Consider the following 26,539-nt stretch of genomic DNA (forward strand, 5'->3'; position numbering starts at 1 on the left):
TTCTCGTTGTGGGAGGTGTTTGACACGAAGCTGGAATCATCGCTCTGTGGAGTTCTAGCAGAGAGACTCAAGGTTGGGTCTGACAGGTGAGATGGCTGTTACTTCAAAATGCGAACTGGGTGTAACTGACTAATAAAAATCGTTTCTAACAGCCTCTGGAACCAGTCAACCTTTCTATGTGACCTTGAATCATGTAACCTTGTTTTCAGTTCTCTGTGATTCAGTTTCATTACTCTTAAAATGGAGATATACTAACAAACCTTCCTTGGATTGTTGTAAGGATAAAAAGAGAAAACACACATAAAAATTTTAGTGCCCAATATGCTGATTTTTCTATAAATGTGAACACTTTTATAATGCTGAAGCAGCTAGAAAAGGATTATTGAAAGATGTAAGGCTTTTGAGATATGTTTTGAAAAATACTAAAAATTTAGGTAAGTGAAAGACAGTAGCAAGGTTATTCCCATAGAAATAACTTGGACAAAACATGGACATGGAATTAAGCACTGTGTAATAACAGACAGTGAGGAGACTTCTCTAATTAGATGAGGTTAGCTCTTGGTGATTAGTTAGAAATCAAATTGGATGGGATGAGTAAGGAAAAACCTCAGAGGACCTTTGGTTTAGGATAAGAAGCAGTAAGAGGGACATTCCACATGTGCTCAGGTAAGAGAACAAAACATACATATGATATTTTAAAATAATCTTACAGAGTTTTCAGAATAAATTGCCTTCCTTATGTTTAAAAAAATTATGGATGCATTTTTGCAAAGTCTTCTTTAACCCAGAAATAGAAATTCTATTTTAAGGCAATTTCTATTTCAGAAAGTCCAAGACATGTTTCCTCTACAAAGTTTTCCCTTCAGATTCATATCACAGTTTTCTTTTTTGTCTGAATTTCTTAGTATTCAAAATGATGATCTTTATATTTGTATCATCCATCATCATCTTTTGAGGGTGAATTTGGATTCAAGATATGTTGCCAAATCACTTTGTATTAAATCTATAAAAAAGGTATTATTCAAAATTCTTAAAATGGTTTTGCTTTATAATGAGACCCGTTAAATGAATGAAACTGGTATTTCTGGGAGGCTTGTAAGTTGGTTCTGAAAAGACAAGTCCCACAGGAAAGGTTCAAAATTATATCATACACCACACATGAATGGATTAAGGCACAACTTCTCAAAGCAACTCTGAGAAAGGCAACACTTTATTAATTGCACCAAATCAGTACTTAAGTCAAAAACAACCATCATCATTTATAGTGATGCAAACACTATCTAGTCTATTAAAATTATTCATACATACAAGTGCCTTGGGAGAAAGGATCATGACTTTATTTTCTTTATTTATAATTTATAGGGGCAGTGTGAGTACTAGTTTCCTGCTTTATTGAATTAAATTGAAGTTAGAAGAATATAGACAACAAGAAAACAATTTCTCTGGTGAGGAAGTTACACAGGCATTCTCCATATTGCCTAGCCTCAGTCAACACTTTCTTTTGGTTGTTGGTGGTCAGTAGGAGCAGAAAAGCAACGAAGATTTGGTATTTCAGTGGACTAGGTGATTGACAGGATACTGTGGTCTTGGGGGACTTGATTGTATTTTTTTTCTCGGTAGCTTCTCAGCTATTGTGTGACTTTCTGGAATTTTGAATTATACCCCCATCTACTCAAGCATGAGAAAGGTCAGGAATTCTACTTAAAACAACAACAACAACAACAACAACAACAACAAAAAACAACTAATGCATGCTTGTGCTCAAAGGAGTGAGTACAGACCACCACAGGGACACAAATTTGACGGAAAAAAAATCATTAAAATGAACTATAAAACCCCAAGAGAATGAAGCGTCGAGAATGACCTGCTCCCCTCTACCTTCTTTCCAGTGTGTTTTTTGAATCTCTTCTGAGGGGATTTAAGGCTTTTCTACAGCTGTTACTGGCTTTGCCAATTCATTCTTTCAAGCCACACCAATAAACATGGGCAAACTCCTCTAATCCTCAAGGGGTGGAAAATGAGATAGGTGTGAAGTTTACTGTAGCAGAAGGCTTTCTTTTCACAAATCAGAAATTCCACCACACACATTCCTATTCCCCTAGATTACTGGCAAGGGGATCATCAGAATGAGCTATTGCCAAGAGCTACCTTCGTCTTCACGGTGCCAGTGTGATGGGGCCCCAGACCAGAATTGCAAAGTAGTTAAGAGAATCTTGGAATATAAAACATGGTACAGAACACCAAAGAAGATTCAATCTTATTTATAGAAAGGTGGTTGATAAGGGAGGGGACAACAGACGAGAGTGACTTGAGATCATCATTCATCATCTTGTAAGTACCAACAAAGTGAAAACATCCTTCCGGAATTCACTGCAAGTGACACTGAATCCTTCTACTAAGCAAATATGTGATGAGTTGATAAAAAAAAAAAAAAGGAAAGAAAGAAAAAAAAAAAGAAGGTCCTGAACTCTTGACTACAGATATAATACAGTGAATATAGAAAATCAAAAACATGCTTTCTATCTGACTCAAAATAAAGGTGCACTTAAACTTGTAAAAGACAACATTTTTATTTGAATGATATGACAGAACTGTCACAGGAGTGTTACCTGCTATAAAGAAAGCCTAAGAATTATTACCTTTATTAGACCAGTGACACTGAGCTTTGGCCATACATTTCTAACTTCTGTCCCTCTACAGAGACAATTTTCTTTTCTTAAATAAACTGTCATGCTAGTGTTAATATATTGTTGGCTCTCTCATGCTCTGAGAATACTGCTGATATAAAACATGTATATGTTAGATTGGTAATAGTATCTTTAGTGTAGCTGACTAGAACAAATGTGTTTCCCTCATGGCTGTGCTAATGTGATAAAGGAAAATTGGCTGTTCATCAGCTTTTGGCTGGGTAAAGACAGTAAAGATGGAACCACATTCTTTTTTATGCATTAATACCATCGAGAACTTTTCACTAGTTATATTTCATGTGCCTGCATGTTGCACAAAGATGTTGTAAAACATGAGATAATGCTACAAATAACAAAGTAGAAAAGCCTGTATCTTTTATAATGATAACAGTCAAACACCAAATGACAGTAACAGGCTGTAAAAAATGGGATGCAAAAAAAAAAAAAAAATTCAGCCCTACGACCCAGCTGAGAGGTGTATATGCAGCCCTACAAGGAGCTGGTGTGTGATTTTAGGTCTTTATGTCAAGGCTTTGTTTTATAATTAAGTAAAATGTAACATGGGGTTGGTAGATTTAAAGAAGTATGTGGTTTTAATAAAACATTAGATAGTATGGAGAAAAGCTATATTGAATAACTTTTTGAAGAATTAATATTACCAAGTAATTATGTTGTTAACTACCAGGATTGGTTGATTTGTTTGTTTGTTTGGAGAGAGGGCTGTTGAAAAGTGTTCTTAAGACAGTCACCCACTCACATAATGATCTAAAGATGTTGGAGAATGGCTTATTTTCATCAATTATTGTTAGGAAGTTTTAACAGAATAGCATTTTGGATGCTGTGATTTGATGTATTTTTAATTATTAGCATCTAACCTTTCAACTGCAAGGCATTGTATTTCTCTCTTTCCCCTAACCCTAATTCTACCCTATGTTTTATTTACCCTTTTGACCCCTTTGCTAGAGCACTAATGATTCCTTGTACATTCAAGTTAAAAGCCCTTGAATAGGATTGTTTGGCAAGACTAAAGTTGATATCAACAGCTGGTCAGTTTATTCAGAAATATATGCAATCATTGAAGATTTTGTATAGCTATCGTCCATGAAGCAATCTGCATAACCGTTTGAATTGGCTATTCAGGTATCACAGCACACAAATAAAATTTCATAACTTCACAATTATAATGTAATTGAGGGGTCATCTAGTCACAACTCATGGAACAAATTTTTTTGGTTGAATGTTTTATTATTTTATTTTTTATTTTTATTTTTTTAAAGATTTTATTTATTTGAGAGAGAGAGGTGGAATGTGAGTGGGAGGGGGAGTGGGGAGAGGGAGATGCAGGCTCCCCTCTGAGCAGGGAGCCCGTCACGGGGCTCGATCCCAGGACCCTGGGATCATGACCTGAGCCGAAGGCAAATGCTTAACAGATGTATCGTCTCTGGCTGCTTTCCTATTACAATAGCAGAGTTGAGCAGTTGTGACCTGAACCACTTGGACCACAAAATCAAATCACTTGGCTTGCAGATAAACAATATTTATTCTCTGCCTGTTTACAGAAAAAAGTTTGTTGATCCCTGATGTAGAGAGTTGTTAGGTTTTCTGATTAATTAGCTTAGAATATTATTGTCAAATTTTTATGTTCTGTATTGGGGAAGTACAGCTGAATATTACCAACTATGGTACCAACACTGATAAAGGTAATATTTATAAGAAGCATTTTGTATTAGCAACTTAAATTGAATTATATCCAAATGTTACACATTTTTGGTATATCTAGCTTTGAATATTTCTACCTTTTGTATTCATTTCTGTTTATTTCCAAATATGGTTATAGCAAATTTAACTAGTATATAAAGGAACAGCATAGTCTCAAAAAAAGTTATGAAGGCATGGCAGTCAGAGCCACTTAAATATATGGGACAAAAAATTATATATACCTACGAATACCCTGATAGATATCATAGCACAAAACTATAATATGTAGGTTCATGAAGAAAGTAGTGAAGTAGGGAATTAACTTGAGAAAGACTGCTGAAATGTAGTTATTATGAAATACAAGGTTATACAATTAAAATAATAATGGTGATAATTTCTTGCAGGTGCATCAGACAAAAATCAGTTTCTTCATCAATGGTTTGGAGGAAGATAATACAGCATTTGATACAAGAACTCTAAGTGGTTCAATTATAGATTCTGCTTCTGGTACTACACAAATAGGACAGAGTTTAAATGGTAAGATTCTGACTTCAGAAAATTATTTATTTTATCCAATTACAATATCCCTAAAGAAAGTGTCAAAATAATATTTAAAAATATCTAGGTTTATTTGTTTCCTAGGGCTGCTGCCACAAATTAGCAGAACTAGGTGGAGGCTTAATAAAGCACAAATTTGTCCTCTTCCAATAGTTCTGGAGCCTAGAAATCTGAAATCAAGGGTTTGCTGTGTTGTTTTTTCTGGAGGTTCCAATCAGTTCTGTGCCTCTCTGGCAGTTTCTGGAAGTCCATAGTGCTCCTTGGCTTGTAGCTGGGTGCACAGACCCAGTCTTTGCCTCCATGTTCACATGACCTTCTCCTCTGTGTCCTTTTCCCTTCTCCTCTTCTAAGAGGACTCCTGTTTAATTTAGCACTCCCCCCTCCCCCATCTAATATGCTTTCCTTTCCAGATCCTTCATTACATATGCAAAGACCTATTTCCAAATAAGGTCACAGTCTCAGGTTCCAGGTGGACATACATTTTGGAGGTCACTGTTCAGCCCATTATACTAGAGAAACTTTAAAATTAAACTGTAATCTATTAAGATCAGTTTTTAAATAAGAACAATACATGTTAAACTGTATTTTCTCTATTTTTTTTGGTTTGAATTTTAAAGTAGGATTTAGAGTATTAGAGACTAAAAAATAATATTCAACAATAATAAGCTGGGTTTATAGTGTTCATATCTTCCCACCATAAGAAGAGACCATATAGGTTTAACAGATATTATATACTACATCCTGAATAAAAACAGAAATTGAATTTAGAATTATCTTGAAATAGTTAGCACAATTGTCTATAAATTGCCTACACTTTAAAAATGGAATTATTATTTTATATTATTAAATGATAAATACTCATTATAAGAAAATTCACACAATACAGAACTCTATTTCACATTTTTCTACCTTCATAGATATGGTTAACTTTTTTATACCCTTCCAGAATTTTAGTACATATCGCTGGAGATATGGTTATAAATATAATTTTCCAAAAATGAAATTATAATACATATGCTTTCTCTGAGCCCTCTAAAAATAAATACTTCCCCTCCAAATGTTATGGACAACATTCCATGTTAATATGCCTTCTCATTTAAAATGGCTGCATTGTGCACAATTGTATAGCTGTAACAAGAACTTTAAAATAAGCTCCTGTTAATGAGCATTTAGATTATTCCTAATATTTCAATATTATTAGCAATTATTTGCTAGAAATCACCATATATGTCTATATTTCTATACCTCTGTTTCTGTATCTGTCTAGTGCATGCATCCACACATATATATCTACGTATGCATTTGAGCACTTGTCTGCACAGTTCCTCAAGACCTTAAACTTTCGTGTCAGTCTGCCTGAACTCAAATCCCATCTCTCCATTCAGCAGCCATGTGACTTGGAACAACTTTTCAATGACTAAAATGTGGTAACCCCAAATTTATTTATGTATTTTTTAAGTTTTTATTTTAATTCCATTTTGTTAACATACAGTGTTGTATTAGTTTCAGGTATATAATTAGTGATTCAGCCTTTTCATGCATCACCCTGTGCTCATCACAAGTGTCCTCTTTGATCCCCATTACCTGTTTTACTCACCGCCCCACCCCACCTCTGGTAACCATCAGTTTGTTCTCTATAATTAAGAGTCTGTTTGCTGATTTGCCTCTCTTTCTCTCTCTTATTTTTTTTTTACCTTTGCTTGTTTGTTTTGTTTCCTAAATTCCACATATGAGTGAAATCATGTGGTATTTGTCTTTCTCTGACCGACATATTTCGCTTAGCATTATACTCTCAAGTTCTACCCATAATATTGCAAATGGCAAGATTTCACTCTTTATGACTGAATAGTATTCCATTATGTTGCATGTGTGTGTGTGTGTGTGTGTGTGTGTGTGTGTGTGTGTGTGGTCTTACCTCTTCTTTATCCATTCATTAATCAATGGATACTTTGCTTCCATATCTTGGCTATTGTAAATAATGCTACTATACACATGGGGTACATGTATCCTTTTGAATTAGAGTTCTTGTATTCTTTTAGTTACCCAAATTTAAAGTGATGATGATGACTTACAGTTCCATTGTGAAGATCAAATGAGGCTATGCATGAAAAGCATTACTGTTTTTCCAGAATCTGGCACACTGCAGTTGCTGAAAACTATATTTGATCAACAGAAGTTCCTAATTGTAATGAAGTCCAATTTACTAATTTTGTTTTATACTTGGTATTTTTTATGTCCTGTTTAGGAAATCTTTGCAAACCCTGATCTCATGGAGATATTCTTTCTGCATCTTAGTTAGAAATGCCATTATTTTACCTCTCAAATTTAGGTCTGTTTTCTATCTGAATTTATTTTTGCGTGTGGCATAAGGTGATAAACAAACTGAGGGCTTCAAAGGGGAGGAGGGTGGGGGAATGGGATAGACTGGTGATGGGTAGTAAGGAGGGCACGTATTGCATGGTGCACTGGGTGTTATACGCACCTAATGGATCATCGAACTTTACATCAGAAACCAGGGATGTACTGTATGGTGACTAACATAATATAATAAAAAAACATTAAAAAAAGATTCATTTTTTATTTCTTGCCTGAATATTTAATTGACCCAGAACCATTTTCATTGAATAGATAATTTCTTCACTACCGTGTAGTGAATGGTAACTTTCACAAATCATACACCTGTATATGTGAAGACGGGTTTGTTCCCGACCTCTCTATTTTGTTCCAATGATTTGCTTGCCCATACTTGAGTCAAAATATTTAGTTTTCATAACTGTAGTTTTATAAAAGTCTTAAAATCTAAAAGTATTTAATTTTCACACTCTTTCCTGTCAATATTGTCTTGGCTATTGTATGAATTTCAGAAGTGGTTTTACAACTTTCACAAAAATTCTACTGGGATTTGAGTCATTCACTCAATTTTGGAAAAATGGGCATCTATATGATATCAGATCTTCGAATCCATGAATATAATGTATTTCTTAATTTCTTCCAGCAATGTTGTTGATTTTTTGTCCAGAAGTCTCACTCATTTGTAAGACTTAGTTCTATGTATATGTTGGGTTTTTTTTCATGCGATTATACTGAGTATTGTTTTTGAACTTCATTTTCTGTTATATAAAAATACCATCAATTTTTATACTGACCTTAATTGAGGCCAATGACTGCTAAATTTTAATTCTAATAGTTATATAATCCTGTCAGTTGTATATAGTAGACACTCATTTTTTTCAAATACTTTCAATAAATGCATAAATGGTCATGGCTTTGGAGTTGTTATATAGATATTTCTAGGAGTTACTAATTTTGAAGTAATGCAAAATTTCAATTTGCATTCCCCTATGGCCTGAGTTGTCTAGACATAATCTAGTTTATAGAAAAAAAGGTGTGTATTTTTGATATTCAAAATACATTCTAAAACTATGTGGTTAAATTTCCTAGCGCTGGTGTCAAAAGCATATTTAAATCCAATCCCGTTGTGTGCCTTTGATGAAAATATGTGTCCTTTGTAAATCTCAGGTTTCTAATCTATGAAATGATGTTGTAATAAATAGTTCACAGGACTATAACAGGAATTATATGAAATCGTGTGTGAGTAGAATATGTTTGTCATATAGTAAATGTTTGGTGAGTGGCAACTATCAACCTCTTTGAACACCCATTTTCTTAAAAGTAGGGATAACGATATCTTTCTATAGAATTGTTGAGAGATCAGAAGACAAAATGCCTAGACAAAGCTATTTTAATGTGTATATGTTCTTCGATCAAGCTAAACCTATGTGAAGAAGTAATTGAAGGAAACTATATATTTAGAAACTGGGTTTCAGTAATTAGTGTATTGGAGAATTTTATAAAGTACCCTGCATGCAGAATCTCTTAATAAAACATTAAATCTTGTGAGCCTTATTTCAATATTTAATCCCCATTAGTACTTCTAAAAGTGTTTTATTGCACCAAATGTTGCTCAAAGTATCTGAAAGTGCAATAAATTAGTCTGCTATGCACTGTGGGGTTGAAATGACTTGCTTCTAATCTTCTTCAGTACACGAAACGTTGAATGAATGCTTCAAAAGGACAGTGTGGACTGAATATGATATTTGTTTTTAAACTATAAAAATAAATTTAACTTCTGATTAGAAAACATATCAGTGGAAAAGGGTTTATTTCAAATGTTATTTAGTTTTTATTACAATTTTCTCCTTAAGATTTGGGCATCAGAGTGCTACAAGGGAAAGGGTATTTTAAAATAATTTTTGTCTTTATTCTATCAATTTATAGGTACAGTTGTACCTACTGTATCTTTTCTCTAATTAGAGATGGCATATAGACTGGCTCATTACTTCTGCCTAATGAGCCAGGCTCCATGCCACCTCTCTAATCAGAAAAGAGATAGGTACAGAATGTTCCCATGGACTTATTATAAATCATTTTCTTTCTCTCGCTTGCTCCTTTTTTTTTTTAATCAAAAAATTAAGTCACTGTCCTCCATACTTTTGTCCATATCCAAGATGGTTTCATTCAGGAGGGGTAATTGTGCAGGAGATTACGGCGAGCTGAATTAAGGGTGCTCTCATGCAGTGCCAGGCCGGCTGTCTCTGCTTTGGAACAGACAGCCTCAAACCCAGACATATCAAATGAAGGCCCATAGGAGATCAAGATGTCTTTCCTCTCTTTCTCTGGTTGGGCTTTAATTGTTTCCCTGTTTCTGTACCCAGGAAGCAACAACTTTTCACATGAATGTTGGCTTCCTACAGGGCTTTGTGAGTGGGGGTGGGAGGGCAGTGGGGGTGGCGGTTCTCATCTCTTAACTATCATAACTTTGTAGAAAAATATGTTGTCAATGACACTTTCTCTTGCTGCAGGCCTTATTTTTGCCTCCCCTAGGAAATTAATCAATGACCAGATAAATGTTTTTCACTGACCCCTGTATACATAGTAATACAATATGTATAAATATAATGTATATATGCTAATGAGATAATGTGATTTGGTTGGGCTGATTTTTTAATATACAAATAGAAACACCTTAGATCATCTCTATCAACCAGTATGTGTCAGTCACTGTGTTCCAGTGCAGGTTTATTTAAATGCCTCCTGTTGGGCATAAAACCTTGAGGAGTTATGGCAGCAGACATGTGATTATAAGTCTCTAATTTCATTGTGGTATAAACTATAACAGCCCCCCAAATTTTGGGTTTAAAATTACAAAATTATATGAATCAAATCTTTTCAGGACTTCTTCTGAACTCATTTATGAACAGAGTTCTAATTTCTCTATGTTATGTATTTAAAGGTGTGAAGCACTTTCCGAGGAAAGTAATTGGACATTAAAGAATCAATAAAGATTTGTGGTTTATCTGAGAAAGTGAACGCACAGGAAAGAAAAGAATAATCATCTAAAGCTAACTCCAACTTCCTTTCCCCTCCATGTTTTCTGCTGTGTGTTGTATCTTAATTCATCTGCTTGTTTTTCATTCTTTAGTTGAAACACTACTTTTAGCTTCCACTGGCATCCCACAAGTTAACATGTATAAGCTCAGCTAGGTATAGAGGACAGGAGAGGAAAACATTGAAACACCCGACATTTTCCTTGTAGTTGAGATTATGGCAAAATTTTTTGGAGAGAATTTTTTTTTGGAATTAGATTAAAAAAGAAATAGAAAAGTATAGAAATTGGTTAAGACAGGTTAATGGAATGGGAGAAGAGTATAGAAATAAGGCATATATAGGTAAAAATGAGCTTAATTAAAGATTGAGGTGGTATTTCAGATTGTCCTAGAGAAGATATCTAACAATAAATCAGGAAGATTGGCTAACAATGTTACAAAAGTTAAAAGATAAGGTATGCCTTACAACCATACTTTAAAAAAAAACTGCAGATGAGTTAAAATTTAATTGTAAAGTATATAATCATGAAGTAGTAGAGGAAAATGAGAACAAATGTTTCTACAATCCTGGCATATTGAAGACTTTCATTAGCATGATACGATGGCCAGAAACATTAAAGGAAAATATTAGAAACATCTGACTAACAAACTGAGAATTTAAAATTCAAACAATGCTTATCATTTTGTACTTAGTTTGGCAAGGAATAAAAAAGAGATAATATTAGTGTGGAAAGAGTTTGGGATAATCTGACAAACTATGAAAAGTAAGAATGTGAACACTATTTCATCTAAGAACTGTACTTCCAGGATATATCTCAAGAATATAAGTAGAGAAGAACTTAAATACATACTCAAAAGTCTCATTGTAGAATTAAAGTAGCAAATAATTGGAACCAATTAAAAAATTCAAAAGGGAGTTGATTAAACAAATTTCAGATTATACCTACTATGGAAAAAGTATGCACAACTAAGAGAAAGGAAATATGTCTATTTGTAGGGACATGGCTATAGGTTCATGATGTGTTATCACACAGAAGAGCAAGTGTGTAGTATAATATACTCTAAATTGAACTTGGGTTGACAAAACACAAATCTACACTGGACATTTAAGTTATTGTATCTACAAATTATTTTTGCTGTAATAATTAGTGCCTAAGAAGCAAGGCATGAGATTTAGAATCAGACAGATTTGGGTTTGAATCCCAGCTCTGCTTTTTACAAGCCAAGTGACTCTGGCAAAGAATTTCACTTCTCAATCCAAATTCCTGATTTGTCTTCCTAAATTTTCTAATTTGTCATGCATATACATAGTTTTCAACGTACTTCTAAAACTTATGAATAATATGTACTTGGTTCATGTTAGGTACTTCATAAAATGTTGCTGTCATTAATGTTAATATTGTTTAGACATTAATATTATTGATTTTGTGAAACTTAAGTATTTTTGAATAATGGTCATTAACAATATTTAATTTTTTGGCTCAAAGTCAAAATTTTCCTGGGGTGAGAAGGGATAAAATGTCAAATTTAGAGTAATGTTGTGCTAGGTGTTTGAAAGTGCGGTATTTTGTATAGGTAAACTCTGTGAAATAATTTCTTTTTTTCTTTAAAAATTCGCCCTCTCTGATATGCTTCATTGTTTCCTGCAAACCTTATATTCTACCTGCTATTATATCTCTTCACCCTGAAAAGCTTCCTTTTCCACTTTTTTATAATTTAGTCAGAGGGAAATAAACTCAACTTTTGTGAAAATGTCTTTAATTTGTCTCTGTTTTTGAAGGATATTTTTACTGGATATGGAATTGATAATTATTTATTTCAACACCTTAAAGAATTTTTATTTATTGCCTTCTAGCCTTCATTTTTTCTGGTGAGAAATCAGCCATGATTCCTATCAATGTTCCCTTGTATGTGGTATGTTGTTTTTCTCTTGCTACTTTTAAGATTTTCTCTTTGATGTTAACAGTTTGACTAAGTTGTGCCTATGCATAGTTTTTATTATGTTATCCTAGTTGAGGGTTGATCGGACTCTTAGATGTGTAAGGTGATGTTTTCATTACTTTTGAAAGTTCTTGATAATTACCTCTTTAAACGTTTCTTTCCTTTTTTTCCATTTTCTTTCTCCTTTTCCTCTTGGACTTTAATTAAATTTATTTTATAGCACTGGATATCATCCCACAGATTCAGAGGATTTTTGTTTGCTTATTTGTTTTTGTCATCCCTACTCTTTTGTCTTGGTGTTTCTCTTTGGCTACTTTTTTTTTTTTTTGCCCTGTCTTGATGCACTAATCATTTTCTCTTTTTCATCTCAGTTGCTGTTAAGCCTATGTAGAAAATTCTTCATTTTTAATATCATACTTTTCATTTCCAGCATTCCCATTTGGCTACTATTTTTGTAGATTCTCTCTACACAAATTTCCCCAACTAGTCACACATATTGTCATTCTCCACTTCCACTGAATCTTTTAGTACTTTTGTCTTAGGTATTTTCAAAATCCTTATTTGATAATTCCAATGTCTGCACCATGTCTACATCACTGCCTGTTGATGGTTTCCTCTCTTAACAATGGGCCACATTTTCTTCATGTGTCTGAAAATATTTTTGTTGTGTGATAGGCATTTTGTATATAGGACTGGAAAGACAGTGAGTAATATTTTCCTCAAGAGAAAAGAGCACTGCTGGTTCTGTCAGGCTTCTAGAGAGAGAGAGAGAGAATGTTGGGGGAAAATGAGTAGGAGAAGAACAGCATCAAACTGATTTGAAGTTGACCTGGATGTGGTCTTTATTACAGTTTCATTATTATGTCATTCACCACTGGTTTCAGATGTTTGAAGATAGAATCAGGATGGGTGCAGACTCACTGTGTGGTTGGGCTCTTTGGAATTCTAAACTGTAGATCCAGACTAGTATGGCTGACTCTCCCACCTCTCACTTTCTTTGAGGGAGACAAGCAGTCCTGGGGTCCCAACTCTTCTATGAAAGTCTTGTTACTTTGAAGACTTTAATTCATTTAGATTTTTTGTGTCCTCTACTTTCTAATGGGTTAAAAAATGATTTTAAAGGGGTGCCTGCGTGGCTCAGTCAGTTAAGCATCCGCCTTTTGCTCAGGTCGTGATCCCAGGGTCCTGGGATTGAGCTCCACATCAGGCTTCCCGTTCAGCTGGGAGTCTGCTTCTCTCTCTCTCTCTCTCTGCTCTCTCTCTGTCAAATAAATAAAATCTTTTAAAAATGATTTTATAGCTTATCTAACATATTTTGATTGTTGGGTTGATAGCAAAGTGATGGTCCCTTGCAAATTTCTATCTTTTTTCCTTAAAATTTATTTATTTATTTATTTATTTATTTATTTATTTATTTGAGAGAGAGAGACACAGAGACAGAGACAAAGACAGAGATGGGGAGAGAGAGCAGGAGTGGGGAAGAGAGGGAGAAGCAGGCTTCTTGCTGAGCAGGAAGCCTGATATGCAGCTCCATCCCAGGACCCTGGGATCACGACCGAAGCAGAAGGCAAATGCTTAACTGTTTGAGCCACCCAGGTGCCCTACAAATTTCTATGTCTTAATCTGAAGTTGAAGTCCAGCCATTATTGTAACATCAAATGGAACTTTTCTAGTATTAATGGAGTGTTTCAAGGAATATGGAGATGTTGTTATTCTTCCACTAAATTTTTTTCTTGACTCCCACGTTCCACCAGATGCTTTTGTTTCTTTGCTCCTCTTTTTTAAGGAAAACTCCCTCAAAGTTTTGTCAATGATTGCTGTCTTTAATTCTTCTTTTCCAGTTCTACTGTCTACAGTCAGGCTTTAGCTTACCACTATAAACTATACTTGTCAAATCTCTATTGACCTTCACACCATAAACTAATAGTTAATTTCATATCTTTATCCTACTCGACCCATCAACATCATTTAATCAGTTGAGATCACTCCTTCCTTGGTATACTTTCTTCATTTGGCATCTAAGACCGCATTATCTCCTGACTTGCCTCTGAATTTCTAGTTGCTACTTCTCAATTTGATTTCCTGCTTCCTCTCTGTCCACTTCTTAATACTGGTATCCCAGGCCTCACACCTTGGCTCTCTTCCCAAGTCTATATACATGCACTACCTTAAGTATCACCTGCAGATTCACAGTTCTAAACATCATCTAAATGGCTTGAGTTCTAAATTGAAATCTACCTCCCCTCCTTCCCCTAGCCTCCTTCCTAAGTTCCCGACTGCTACATCAGGCTATCTAAAATCCCCATTTGGATGCTTAATTTGTATCTCAAACTTATTTTTTCATGAACTGGACTTCTGATGTTTTAGACCTCTCACTTTGACAAGCACACTGTTTCTTCCATAATCCTCCCTATCTCTGGCAAGAGCAATTTCATTTTTCCACTAATTCAGAACAAAATATTTAAGTCATCCTTGCCAATTCTTCTCACATTTGATATGTGTCAGGAGAGTCCTGTTTATGTTACCTTCAAAATATATCCAGATTTTTATTCCTTCTCACCGCCTCCACTAGAATCATCCAAGTCCAGGGCATGGTTGCTGCTTTTGCTTGGATTGCTACAAAGTCTTTCAACGGCCTCTACCCTGGCCCTCCACTTTATTCCCAACACAGTAGTCAGAGTGGTTCTATTACACATGAATCAGATCATGTTACTCTCTGTTCAAAATGCCCTATTATTTTCCTACCTCACCAGAGTGAAAGCCACTATTTTTAAGGTGGCCTATAAGACCTACATGATCTGACTGCAGTTACTCCTCTGGTTTTCCTATTACTATCATTTCTTGTGATCACTTTGTCTCATCCAAACTGGCCTTGTTGCTGATTCTTGAATATGTGAAGCACGTTTCTGTCTTAGGGTCTTTGCAGTATTCACTATTCCTTTAGTCTGGAAGTCTTTACCTCCTGATACCCACGGGGCTGACTCTCTCTCTTATTTGGGTCTGCTCAAATATACCTTCTTAATGAAATTTTCCCTACCACCTTGTTTAAAATTTCAAATACCAGTTCACCACCTTTGGTCCTCATTATGCTGCTTTCCCCCCCCCCCCCCATGGCAGTTACCATTTTAATATATTATATGAAGTTACTTATTATTTTTGTTGTGTATGTATGTTTTGCCCCCTAGAATGTAAATTCTGTGAAGACAGAGATTTTTTTGTTTATATTGTTCACTGATGTATCCCAAGAGCCTAAAAGATTGCCTGTCACATGGTGGCATAAATATTTGCTGTTTGCTCAATAAATGAATGGAGAAGGAGGATCTAAAGGGTAGAGCTTATGGGTACAACTTAAGTTGGTCAGCCTTACCTCTCTGGTAATGTTCCAGAAGTGATATCTAATGAACTTGTTTTGTTCATTAGAATAGAAAATGTTGCAAAGTGGTAGTTGAGCAGACACTGTAATTAAAGGAGAAGAAGGAGTCGAAGATGTATCATGAAAAGAAATAGGGATGTTGGGGTTTTGTGTGTACATGGGTGCATATGTGAGGTAGGAAGGAGGAAGGGAGAAGAAGAAAAAGAAGGAAAGGTAATGGAGGAGAGGTGATGAGGGAAGGGAGAGCATAGTGAGTAAGCTTAAGGGAATGAACATTGATTATTTGAAAAGAAAAGGAATATCCTAGTAGAAGTGACAAAATGTCATTTGAAACAGGTAACTGGATTTGAGGATTGATTTAGGGTTAATGATACAGAGGAAAGAATATTCCTTATAGAGGATATTTTTGAAGTTCTAGAAGCAGACAAAATTCTTGAAGGAGAGAAATGTAGAAAAAATGTAGGGCTACAGTTAGAAGGTTGGGGGTGGGGATAAAGAGGAGAGGCAACTGAGGAGATATATATGTGGTCTAGAAGAGTTAATGATATTAGAAGACAAGTGAAGAACATTTCAAGATGTTCTTCAATAATATCAGGCAGCAGAATATTAAGGAGAAGAAGTTATAAAACCAAAAATCACACCTAGGGTGGCATCAAGAGTGCACTTGCAGTCTAGGAGAGAAAAGGGATGTAGATAATTTACAATGAGACTGAACGATAAGGAAAAGGGGGCTTTGAATGTAGATACTGGAGAAAACTGGTTGTGAAGAGAAGGAAAGGAATTGTATGAAATGAGCATAACATAAGTTTCTATTTTCCGGTGGTTGTTTACTACTTTCAAATATTTTATGGCCATCTGTTGATTCTTCAGGATAGCAACTTTCTTTTTACTGATTTAAATAATGATTCTGGAGGTGAATTTTCAAACTTTCTTAATTCAAGAAATTTTATAATAGTGTATGTATTGTACATTGTATAATAATACCTGTATTAATTGTACGTGACTATACATCAAATGCTTGCTTTTTGCTGTTGTCTGCAGTGACAGTTTTATTTGGAGATATATTTCCTTCTTATGGTTCCATAACAATGGGAGTATGTTCTTATTCTTTGCTATTGATGCCTCAAAACAGCATTAACAATAACAACAAAACCAGAAAAATCATTCTAGGTTTTTTTTTTTGGCATAAAGTCCTTACCATTTTGAACATTAAAAAAAGAGTAAATGAGCAAGCTGTTTTGATGTTCTATTCTAGAATCATCATATTTTGAAGTTCTAGATTTTTATGATTTGTTTTAAAATAGTTTTGAATGTAATGTTTTCTTCAGTGTCACACTGAAGTAAATAGAGATCAGATAATTAACCCGATCCCTTCATGCATACCTTTATTTTCAATTTGAATTTTTTTTTAAAGATTTTTATTTATTTATTCACTCAACAGAGAGAGATAGCCAGTGAGAGAGGGAACACAAGCAGGGGGAGTGGGAGAGGAAGAAGCAGACTTCCAGCAGAGGAGCCTGATGTGGGGCTCGATGCCATAATGCCGGGATCACGCCCTGAGCCGAAGGCAGACACTTAACGACTGAGCCACCCAGGCGCCCCTCAATTTGAATTCTTGATAGGAATGATGAAAGACCATTACCTAAATATTTGTTGAAAGGACATAGATTGGTTTTTTTCTACTACATTGAGAATTTGTTTTTTACATATGTGAATCTATTAATGGTGTTGTCAAAATGCTCAGTCTTTGAGCTTTGTTATTTTCAAAAATGAAGATTCTTAGGTTGATATCATACTAGATATTATTTCTAAAAAAATGCAGTAGTTTTCTTTAATTCTTTTAACCTGTGGGTAGATATCTCTATTTAAAGCCATCTATGTCAATTATTATACTTCTAATTCTAAAATTTTTGATTCACAAACTACAGATGTAGTCTTAGTAACTTCACCTGTTATTACCATTTATTTGACTTTAGCATTTATAGTAGCATCTAACTTTTTAAAATAACGAAGAAATTCCAGTTAGTTAACCATATAGTGTTATATTAGTATCAGGTATACAATACAGTGATTCCACAATTCCATACATCACACATAAACAACAAATGTTGGTGAGAATGTGGAGAAAAAGGAACTTGTGCACTGTTGGTGGGAATACAAACTGGTGCATCCGCTGTAGAGAACAGTATGGAGTTTCCCTAAAAAACATTAAAAATAGAACTACCCTGTGATCCTGTAATTGCACTACTCGGTATTTACCCAATGAATACAAAACACTAATTCAAAAGGATATATGCACTCCTGTGTTTATTGCAGCATTATTTATAATAGCCAAAAAATAAAAAATGAAAAAATAACTCAGAAAGGTCCCACTTTCTTTATATCAGTGACTTTTCCAGGCAATGGACGTTTATAGCATTGAAATTTAAAAAGGTATTTGAACAATTTTTAAAGATCCTTAAAGATCCCCTTTCCTATTCTGTATTTACATTTATCATTCTCATGTATGTTTTATTCTTTTATTATAAGGTTGAATCATATAAAATTGCCATTTTATACATTAAAAATGGCTAAGTATTATGTATTTCAAATGGTTCAATCTAATATGTATGTAAGTATCCTTAAGTAATATAATATTGGCTATTATCTTCATTCTCTCAAAATGTGTATGAATGGCTTCTTAGTATATTTTCAACTTGGTTTTTGCATAAAAATTGTTTCTAAGAATTACTTGAAGTCTGGTTCATTCATTTTAGTTGCATTATTAATATCTAATTTTATGAATAAAAGCATGTATTATTTATTTGTTCCCAAGTCGAGAGTTAGATTTTAACTTCCTTGTCATTTCTTTTACTATATTCATTATCTTGTTAGTAGTTTCCTGGTATTACAATTAACATCTTATAACAGTTTAGTTCTAATTAATACTAAATTAATTTCAATAGTATACAAAAACTTTGTGCCTCTTTAGTTTTGTTTCCCTCCCCCTTGTTATTGTCATTCAAATTATGGTGTTAGATGCCCCTTAACACAGATTGATTGATTGATTGATTGATTGATTGATTCATTGATTTTTGCTTGTTTGTTCTTGAGAGAGAGCACAGGTGGATGCGCAGAGCGAGAGGGAGAGAGAGAGAATCTTACGCAGGCTCTAGGCTCAGCACAGAGTCTGATGTAGGGCTCCATCTCAAGACTCTGAGATCATGACCTCAGCTGAAATCAAGAGTCAGATGCTTAACCTACTGAGCTATCCGGGTGCCCCAACACAGATTTCTAATTATTGTTGTATGCGGTTGTTTTTTAAATCAGGAGAGAAAAAATAATTATACACAAAAATGCATTTATATTATTTTATATTTATCTTTGTAGTTAATTTTAAAGGGGCTCTTCATTTCTTCACATGCATTAGAGTTACTGTCTAGTGTCCTTTTATTTCAGCATAAAAACTTACTTTAGTAGTTTTTATGAAGCAGGTCTACTAGTCACAATTCTCTCCAATTTTGTTTATCTAGGAATGTCTTGATCTGCCTTCATTTTTGAAGAATAGTTTTACTGAAAAGAAAACATTTGGTTGACAATAATTTTTTCTTTTAGTACTTTAAATAAGTCATCCCACTGCCTTCTGGCCTCCGTGGTTTCTGATTAAAAATACGTTGTTAATCTTGGGGCACCTGGGTGGCTCAGTTTGTTAAGCACAGACTCTTGATTTTGGCTCAGGTCATGATCTCAGGGTTGTGGGATCCATACCTGGAAGGGAGTCTACTTCTTTCCCTCTCCTTCTGCTCCTTCCCCCACTTCCTTTCTCCCTCTCAAATAAAATAAATAAATCTTAAAAAATACATTGTTAATCTTAATGAATATGCTTTGTATCAGATAGGTCATTTCCCTCTTGCTGCTTTCAAGGTTTTCTCTTTATCTTCCAACAGGTTGATAATGACATATCTAGTGTGAATCTCTTTGAATTTATCCATCTCAGAGTTCATTGAACTTCTTGAATGTGTAGATTAATGATATTCATTAAATTTGAGAAGGTTTTAATAATTATTTAAAAAAATTTATTTTCTTCTGTTTCTATCTCTTTTCTTTGGATTCCTATTATACTTATGTTGGTACACATGTGTGTACCACCTTGTCCCACAGGTCTCTGAGTCTCTGTTTACTTTTCTGCATTATTTTTTTCCCTCTTCCTCAAACTAGATAACTATCTGTTATCTGCTGTTATCCCTCTGTTATCTGCTGTTATCCCTCTGTTGACCTATCTTCAGGTTCACTAATTCTTTCATCTGCTCCTTTGTATCTGCTGATGAACTCCTCTGGTGAATTTTAATTTTACAGTTTGTCTCCTTACTCATATTCTCTATTTGCTGAGGCATCATTCTCATAATTTCCTTAAATTCTTTGAACATATTTAAAATAGTTGATTTAAAGTCTTTGTCTAGTAAGTTCAATGTATGGGTTTACAATTGGCCAAGTTTCTATGGCTGCTTTCCCCCACCCCCAATAGTGTATCAACCTATCAATCAACCTCAGTTTCTTTTTGCTGTTGTTGTCTTTGTATGTGTCATTTTTTTGTTGTTACAAACTGGACATTTTAAATAATATAACAAATCTGGAAATCAGTCTTCCCTTTCCCAGGGTTTGTTGTTGTTTCTGTTTGTTGCTTCTTGCTTGTATAGACTTTCCTGAATGAATTACATAAAGTCTATATTATTGTCACATGTGGCACTGAAATCCCTTTTCAGTTACCTTAGTGCTCAGCTAAGTGATTGGAGAGAGAAATTTCTTAAATTACTAGAATGAATAAATTTTTCAGTCTTTGCTAAAAGCTCTGTATTTGTGTTGTGGTGTGCCTCCAGCATGTAAGGGGGTAAGCTGTCTTTAGTCACCATTTCCTGCTTGTGCAGAACTGGAAGATCAGGGAGAGGTGAGAGTTTAGATAGTTTTCAGGTCTCTCTTGGGCATGCACATAGTCCTTTGCATGTGCATGGGCTTCCAGATTTCCAGTAATATTTCAGAGCTTTGTAAAGCCCCCTATGGAGATGTCATACTTCAGCTCTTCTATTTAACTTTTTTGATTTGTTTGTTGTTTCCCAAACTATTATCACTGTCTCAGGCAACTACAATGTTAAACAGTTGCCACTGATTGTTTCCAACAAACATCCCTAGAGAAAAGACTTTCCACTGGATAAGCTCTGAGTCTGTTCAGGTCTTGCTCATGGGGTTTTCTAAGATATAGCTAGACAGATTAAATAGTGACAGTTTCCTGAGGTTGGGGTTTTGTAAGAACTCCAGTCTTATTCTGATTTCTCCAATGGCTGCTAGGCTGCTGCTTTTCTGTTATTATGGATGTTTATTTTCAAGGTTACCACTAAGTGGGAACAGAAAAAGTTAAAATGTCACAAAACATGCTATTCTTACTGATATTCATATATAAAATAAATAAATAAATCCTCCCTGGATTGCAGCAAAACTTTGGTTAATTTGCAGATTTCCAGAGAAGCTGATCTGGCTCCCTTTGCTAGTGTTTTCGTTGCTTTTATGGCAGAGAGAATTGTCAGTTCTTCTTACTCTGTCATTCCTAATGACATCCTGTGATTTCTTTCATCATTGTCTTGCATTTTCTTCCTATATACACTGCCATGTTTAATTTACAACTAGTATCTCATGTTTTGTGGCTAATATAAATAGTACTTTAAAAAACTTATTTTTAGTGTTTCACCACTAATATATAAGAATTGAATTGATTTTTTATACACTTAATTTGTATCACATAAAATTGCTAAATTCTCTTATTACTTCTTGTAGCTTTTATGTAGATTCACTGGGATTCTCTAAGCATGAATAGAGACAGTTTTATTTCTTCCTTTCCCATTTGTGTGACATTTCTTTCTTTAGGCTTTTTGAAAACCTGTGTTTATCATGATTTATATATTAGATTATTTACTCAGAGCTTTCCCATTTAACTAATTTCATTGTGCCACCTGTTGTAATGTGGATGTACCACTTTTTTTGAGTCATTATTTCTTTTCTGAATAGACAACTATGAGATATTTCTGGCATGAGTCATATTTATTTCCTTGATCCATTTATATTATTTAGACCTATTTTTTCCATATGAATATTTTTTCAAAGAAGAATCTTTTTATGAGATATTTATTCCAACAAATATCTATTATTAAAGAATTGGCAAGTAGCAAAGAAATGAGTAAAATCCATATTTTAAACAGTATCCTTGAAATATTTTATGATATTTTCCCCAGAAATCAAAATCATAATTCTCTTATATGGAACGAATGATTCATATTAACTCTAGGTCTTTAGAGAACTTTTTCTTTCTTTCTTTTTTTTATTAATAATGATTTTTTATTATATTATGTTAGTCACCATACAGTACATCCCCGGTTTTCGATGTAAGGCTCGATGATTCATTAGTTGTGTATAACACCCAGTGCACCATGCAATATGTGCCCTCCTTACTACCCATCACCGGTCTATCCCATTCCCCCACCCCCCTCCCCTCTGTAGCCCTCAGTTTGTTTCTCATAGTAGAGAACTTTTTCTAACTTTTTTATTTGGAAAATTTCTTCAAATATGAATTCTGCAGTAGAGGATGTGATTGTTTTATGTTCAGATTCCAAAATTTAAAACTAAAATGATTTTTAAAGTTCATAAAACACAGCCCCTTTATTTTATAGATGATAAAATATATTTCATTATCCCTCTGCAACAGAGCTTCCCTTTAACTACTATTAAAATATAGGAAGTGAATTCTAATTTATTAGCATTGAAATGTAGACCTCCACTTCTATACCTTGGCCTGACTACCATCATCTTTCACTTGGGTTACTGTAATAGCTTAACTGGTCTCACTACTTCTACCCCTGTCCTCTACATTCTATTCTTAACACTTTAGAATAAACCTGAGATCATGTCACTCTTCTACTCTAAACCCTCCAGTGAATTCCTATTTCATTCAGAATAAAAATCAAAGTCTTTACAATAGGTTTGAAAGGTTTTTAATGATTTGAATCCCATTACCCCCAGCCAGTTACTTGTCTGACCTAATATTCCAATAGCCTCCCCTCTATTATTCTGCTCCAGGAAGCTAGCTCCTTGCAGCTCCTCTCACATGCCAAGCATATTGCCTAAGGGTCTGTGCACTCATTGACTCCTGTCTGGAATATTTTGCCCCCAGATATATGCATGATTCATTCCTGTTCCCCTGTCAATACCACATTCTCAGTGAGGCCTCTCTTGAACATACTGCCCAAATTAAAAATCCAGTCTATGCTTTCCAAACTGGCCTAATTTTCCCAATTTTTCATAGCATTTTTCACGTTCTAGGATACTATATAAATTGCTTATTTATGATGTTCATCTAGCTGCTTGAATGCAAGCTCCATAAAAAGAAGTTTTTTGTTTGTTTTGTGCCTATTTTTTTAACTGATATATGCTTGGAATCCATGAAATTGCCTAGCACATAATAGGTTCTCCATAAATACTCATTGAATGTGTTAATGTATAAAAGAATAAAACCACTCTGACAATTTAAAGCCATGATTGTGGCTTTGACAAAATCAAAGCATTCATTATTTTTGCTTTCAGTTGTATTCAGCCTTTTGAAATCACAAATGACTATCTCTTATTTTTCATGATCTGTATTTTCTGGGTTTTTGAGATAAAATGTTTAACGTGGGGCATTTTAATTTCAGGGTGTAGAACTAGAGCATGTGTTACAAAGGATGCTAGGGGGATAAGGGTTGGATGTGGATTGGATGTGAATAGGTGAAGGTAAATAAATAAACAAGAGGTAGATCCAGCTTCCTTCATTTAGGAAGACAACTTTACCTCTTATCTCAGAAAATTCATACCATGAGTAATTTCCTTTGTTTGTCTTTCCGGCTCCCCAGACAAAAGCACACAGCACACAATGACTTAACTGTATTCACACCTGTTCTGCCCATCTTTCCTCCTATCTCCAAGAAAGGCATACCCTTCCTTATGCCATTCCTTACTATGTTTAACTTCAGATCATGGATCCAGGTCACTTTATCAAGTTTTCTAGATGGCCAATTCACCAATGAATACTTCATCACATTTTCTTATTTCTTTTAATTATACATTTTAAAGCAAATTATGTTGGATATTTAAAAATTTCTACAAAGTTTTACAGTGTTTTTTGTTTTGTCTTCATAACACTACTTTAAGAAATAATTACTTTGCACTTGTTTCAGTTGCCTCTTTCTGGACAGATAGGATAGGGAAACTCTCCTTAAGAGCATAGTAAACCTTTTTCCTGTGGGCCTCAGATTGTAGGGTACGTGAAAGTCTGAGATAGAGGGGTGAAGAGGGAAAACCCAGAGATATATTTTTTCTTAAAGTATATTGATTGAAAATATCTAAACTTATGAAAAAATATATGTAAAAATTCTTGTTTACTTTCTTTAAAATCCTTCAATGTAAATATATATAAAATAAATACATATACACATGCACACACACATTTACACAGACACATACTCTTTTTATGTCAAGTGTCACCCTCTCTGCTCATTCACCCTCTTGCTTCTGAGATCAACATCTCAGACTATTCAGTGTGCTAATTCTACTCTGCATCTTTTATTCATCAGATATATCCTTACTCTGCCCTAGTTTCTTCCATGTCACCACCAAGAAGCTGCAGCAAAGATAGATAAAATATTCTTTAAAACTCTATCATCAAGACAAAATAAAAGGAGTATAGCTTAAAAACAAAAACATTTGTGGAAATGGTCATTTGATAAATTAGCCATTGCTCTAATTTTAATTTAAAAACCACTTAATTATTGAATTGGCACAATAAGGTACATCACATCCCCTTTTGTGTTCCCATGATCCAAATTCTAGCTAGAATTTTGCCATTTTAATCAAGTTTTTGTCATTGTTATAAACATAAGGAAAAAAAAAACACCTTAGAGGTGATAGTTTTCTTAGGTTTTTCTGTTCCTACTCTCTTGGATGTATCTGTTATTAAATCCTAAATAAATATTTGCTAAATGAATCAATAAAATAAAATTAAGTGGTTTAAAGTTGATATCTACCAATACCTTGAAAGTTCACCTAATTCAATGCAGAGTGGGCTTTGAATATGGCTTGTCTTAGAAGAATTCTCAGGAGATAATGGAATTTGAGACTGAGCTAGAATGCCATTGATATATGTGAATAACTCAGAATTTATGAGTAGGAGGTTTTCAATTTATCCTCATTTACTGGAGATTTTCTAGACCAGGCATTAATCTAAGTTTGGAGATGACCCAAAGTGATACTCTGGAGCTTGAAGACAGAACAGAGGGGATGATAGAACAGGTGGGGAGTCTTTCTCTTGGCAATGCAAATGCTCTGGAAATTGCAATTGAAAGTAGATGACAATCAAATTTAATGCTGATAACATGATAGATTTATAGGTTTATAAACTAGAGAGAAATTTGATTTGGAGAGTTATGGAATGAATAAGTCACAGGGATGAAAAGTACAGCATAGGGAATAGAATCAATGGTATTGTAATGCATTTTATGGTGACAGATGGGAGCTACACTTGTGGTGAACATTGTATAACATATAGAGTTGTCGAATTATGATGCTGTACCCTTGAAGCTAATGTAACATTGTGTGTCAACTATACCCCAATTAAAAGAAATACTTAAAAATTTTTTATTTGACCCACAAGTTAAGCCAGTCAATAGGCTGGGCAAATATTCATTTTGACTTAAATTCTGCAGTGTCTGTGGAGATAACTATGACTATTAATTATTATGTGGAATAGGCAAAATGTATATTGGTCTGTAAGAGTTTGAAAGAGTTATGATATAAATATGATTGAAAATTTTATAGCTTTAAAGGAATTTCACTTGAATGTTTGTCAGCCACTGCTTGGAAAACTGAGACTTTTTATATTATGTATATTATATGTCCTCTGCAGGATTAGAGCAGTTTGTTGGAAGAATGCAAGATTTTCGATTATACCAAATGGCACTTACAAACAGGTAAGTGTGGTGTTGTAGAGCTCAACAGGTGTAAGAGTAATTTCTGAAATCACTTAAGTAAGAGTTGCAAAAGATTATATTATTTTCATCTTTACAGCATTTGACAAATATCACCTAATTAATGTTTACAGTGTTTGCTTTGGTTTAGTCTATGGTTGTTTATTCACTAGTGCTACTCTGTTGGGTAACTCCTTATAATATGAAATTGACAAAATTCTTTACAAAGGATTTCCTCTAAGGAAACTTGATTTTTGAACAAGTTGTATTATAGAATTTGGGGTACATTGGTTTAAATATTCTATATGAAGTAGTTTCTGATAGGTAAGAAACTGCTATATCTGCCTTTTTAAATTGCTTTGTTGGATTTATAAGTACTGAGAATTTAGAAAAATGAAAATGATTATTTTGATATATGGGAAAGTCTCAAGAGACTGAGCTATTAGACTTGAAGATAAGAAGAGTGGGTAATTTTGTTATGTATTTTCTGTTTCCAGTGAACAAAAGTTACATAGACTTGGACTAGTATTAAGTATTTCCTCATCTCGAGAATAGGTGGGAAATCTTTCCTAGGGATTCTTAAGGACACACAGATTTTTATTGTCTTCAGAAATGTTCAAGTAAAATTCTGCTTAGATGTCCTTTGAAGTTTCTTTCCCAAGTAATGATTGATTGTATAATAGTATATTGTTGTATGGATGAATTGATGTTGTTTACTTCTATTAAGGATAAAAAAGAATGATGTTTATTCATATTTCTTAAAGGAAGATGTAGATTAGTGTGGTGAATTTCCAAATGACAGGAGTAGCTTTTGTCAGTTTGAGAAGCGTTGCTCCTGAGGTGCTGCTATGGTCAGTGGTATGTCCATTAGAAATA

General features: G+C 34.2%; 1 protein-coding gene across 1 annotated transcript in view; it reads left to right on the plus strand.

Moving 5' to 3' along the window:
- Nucleotides 1-26,539, plus strand: part of USH2A (usherin) — a 676,006-nt gene that overhangs the window by 35,708 nt on the left and 613,759 nt on the right. Inside the window, exons 3-4 of the mRNA XM_045809720.2 lie at nucleotides 4,790-4,922; nucleotides 25,603-25,666. Coding sequence (XP_045665676.2) covers nucleotides 4,790-4,922; nucleotides 25,603-25,666 — 197 coding nt within the window. The remainder of the gene's footprint in view (nucleotides 1-4,789; nucleotides 4,923-25,602; nucleotides 25,667-26,539) is intronic.

The sequence above is a fragment of the Ursus americanus genome, chromosome 2 (assembly GCF_024610735.1).
Source record: "Ursus americanus isolate L20-20 chromosome 2, mUrsAme1.1.p, whole genome shotgun sequence".
Taxonomy (NCBI): domain Eukaryota; kingdom Metazoa; phylum Chordata; class Mammalia; order Carnivora; family Ursidae; genus Ursus; species Ursus americanus.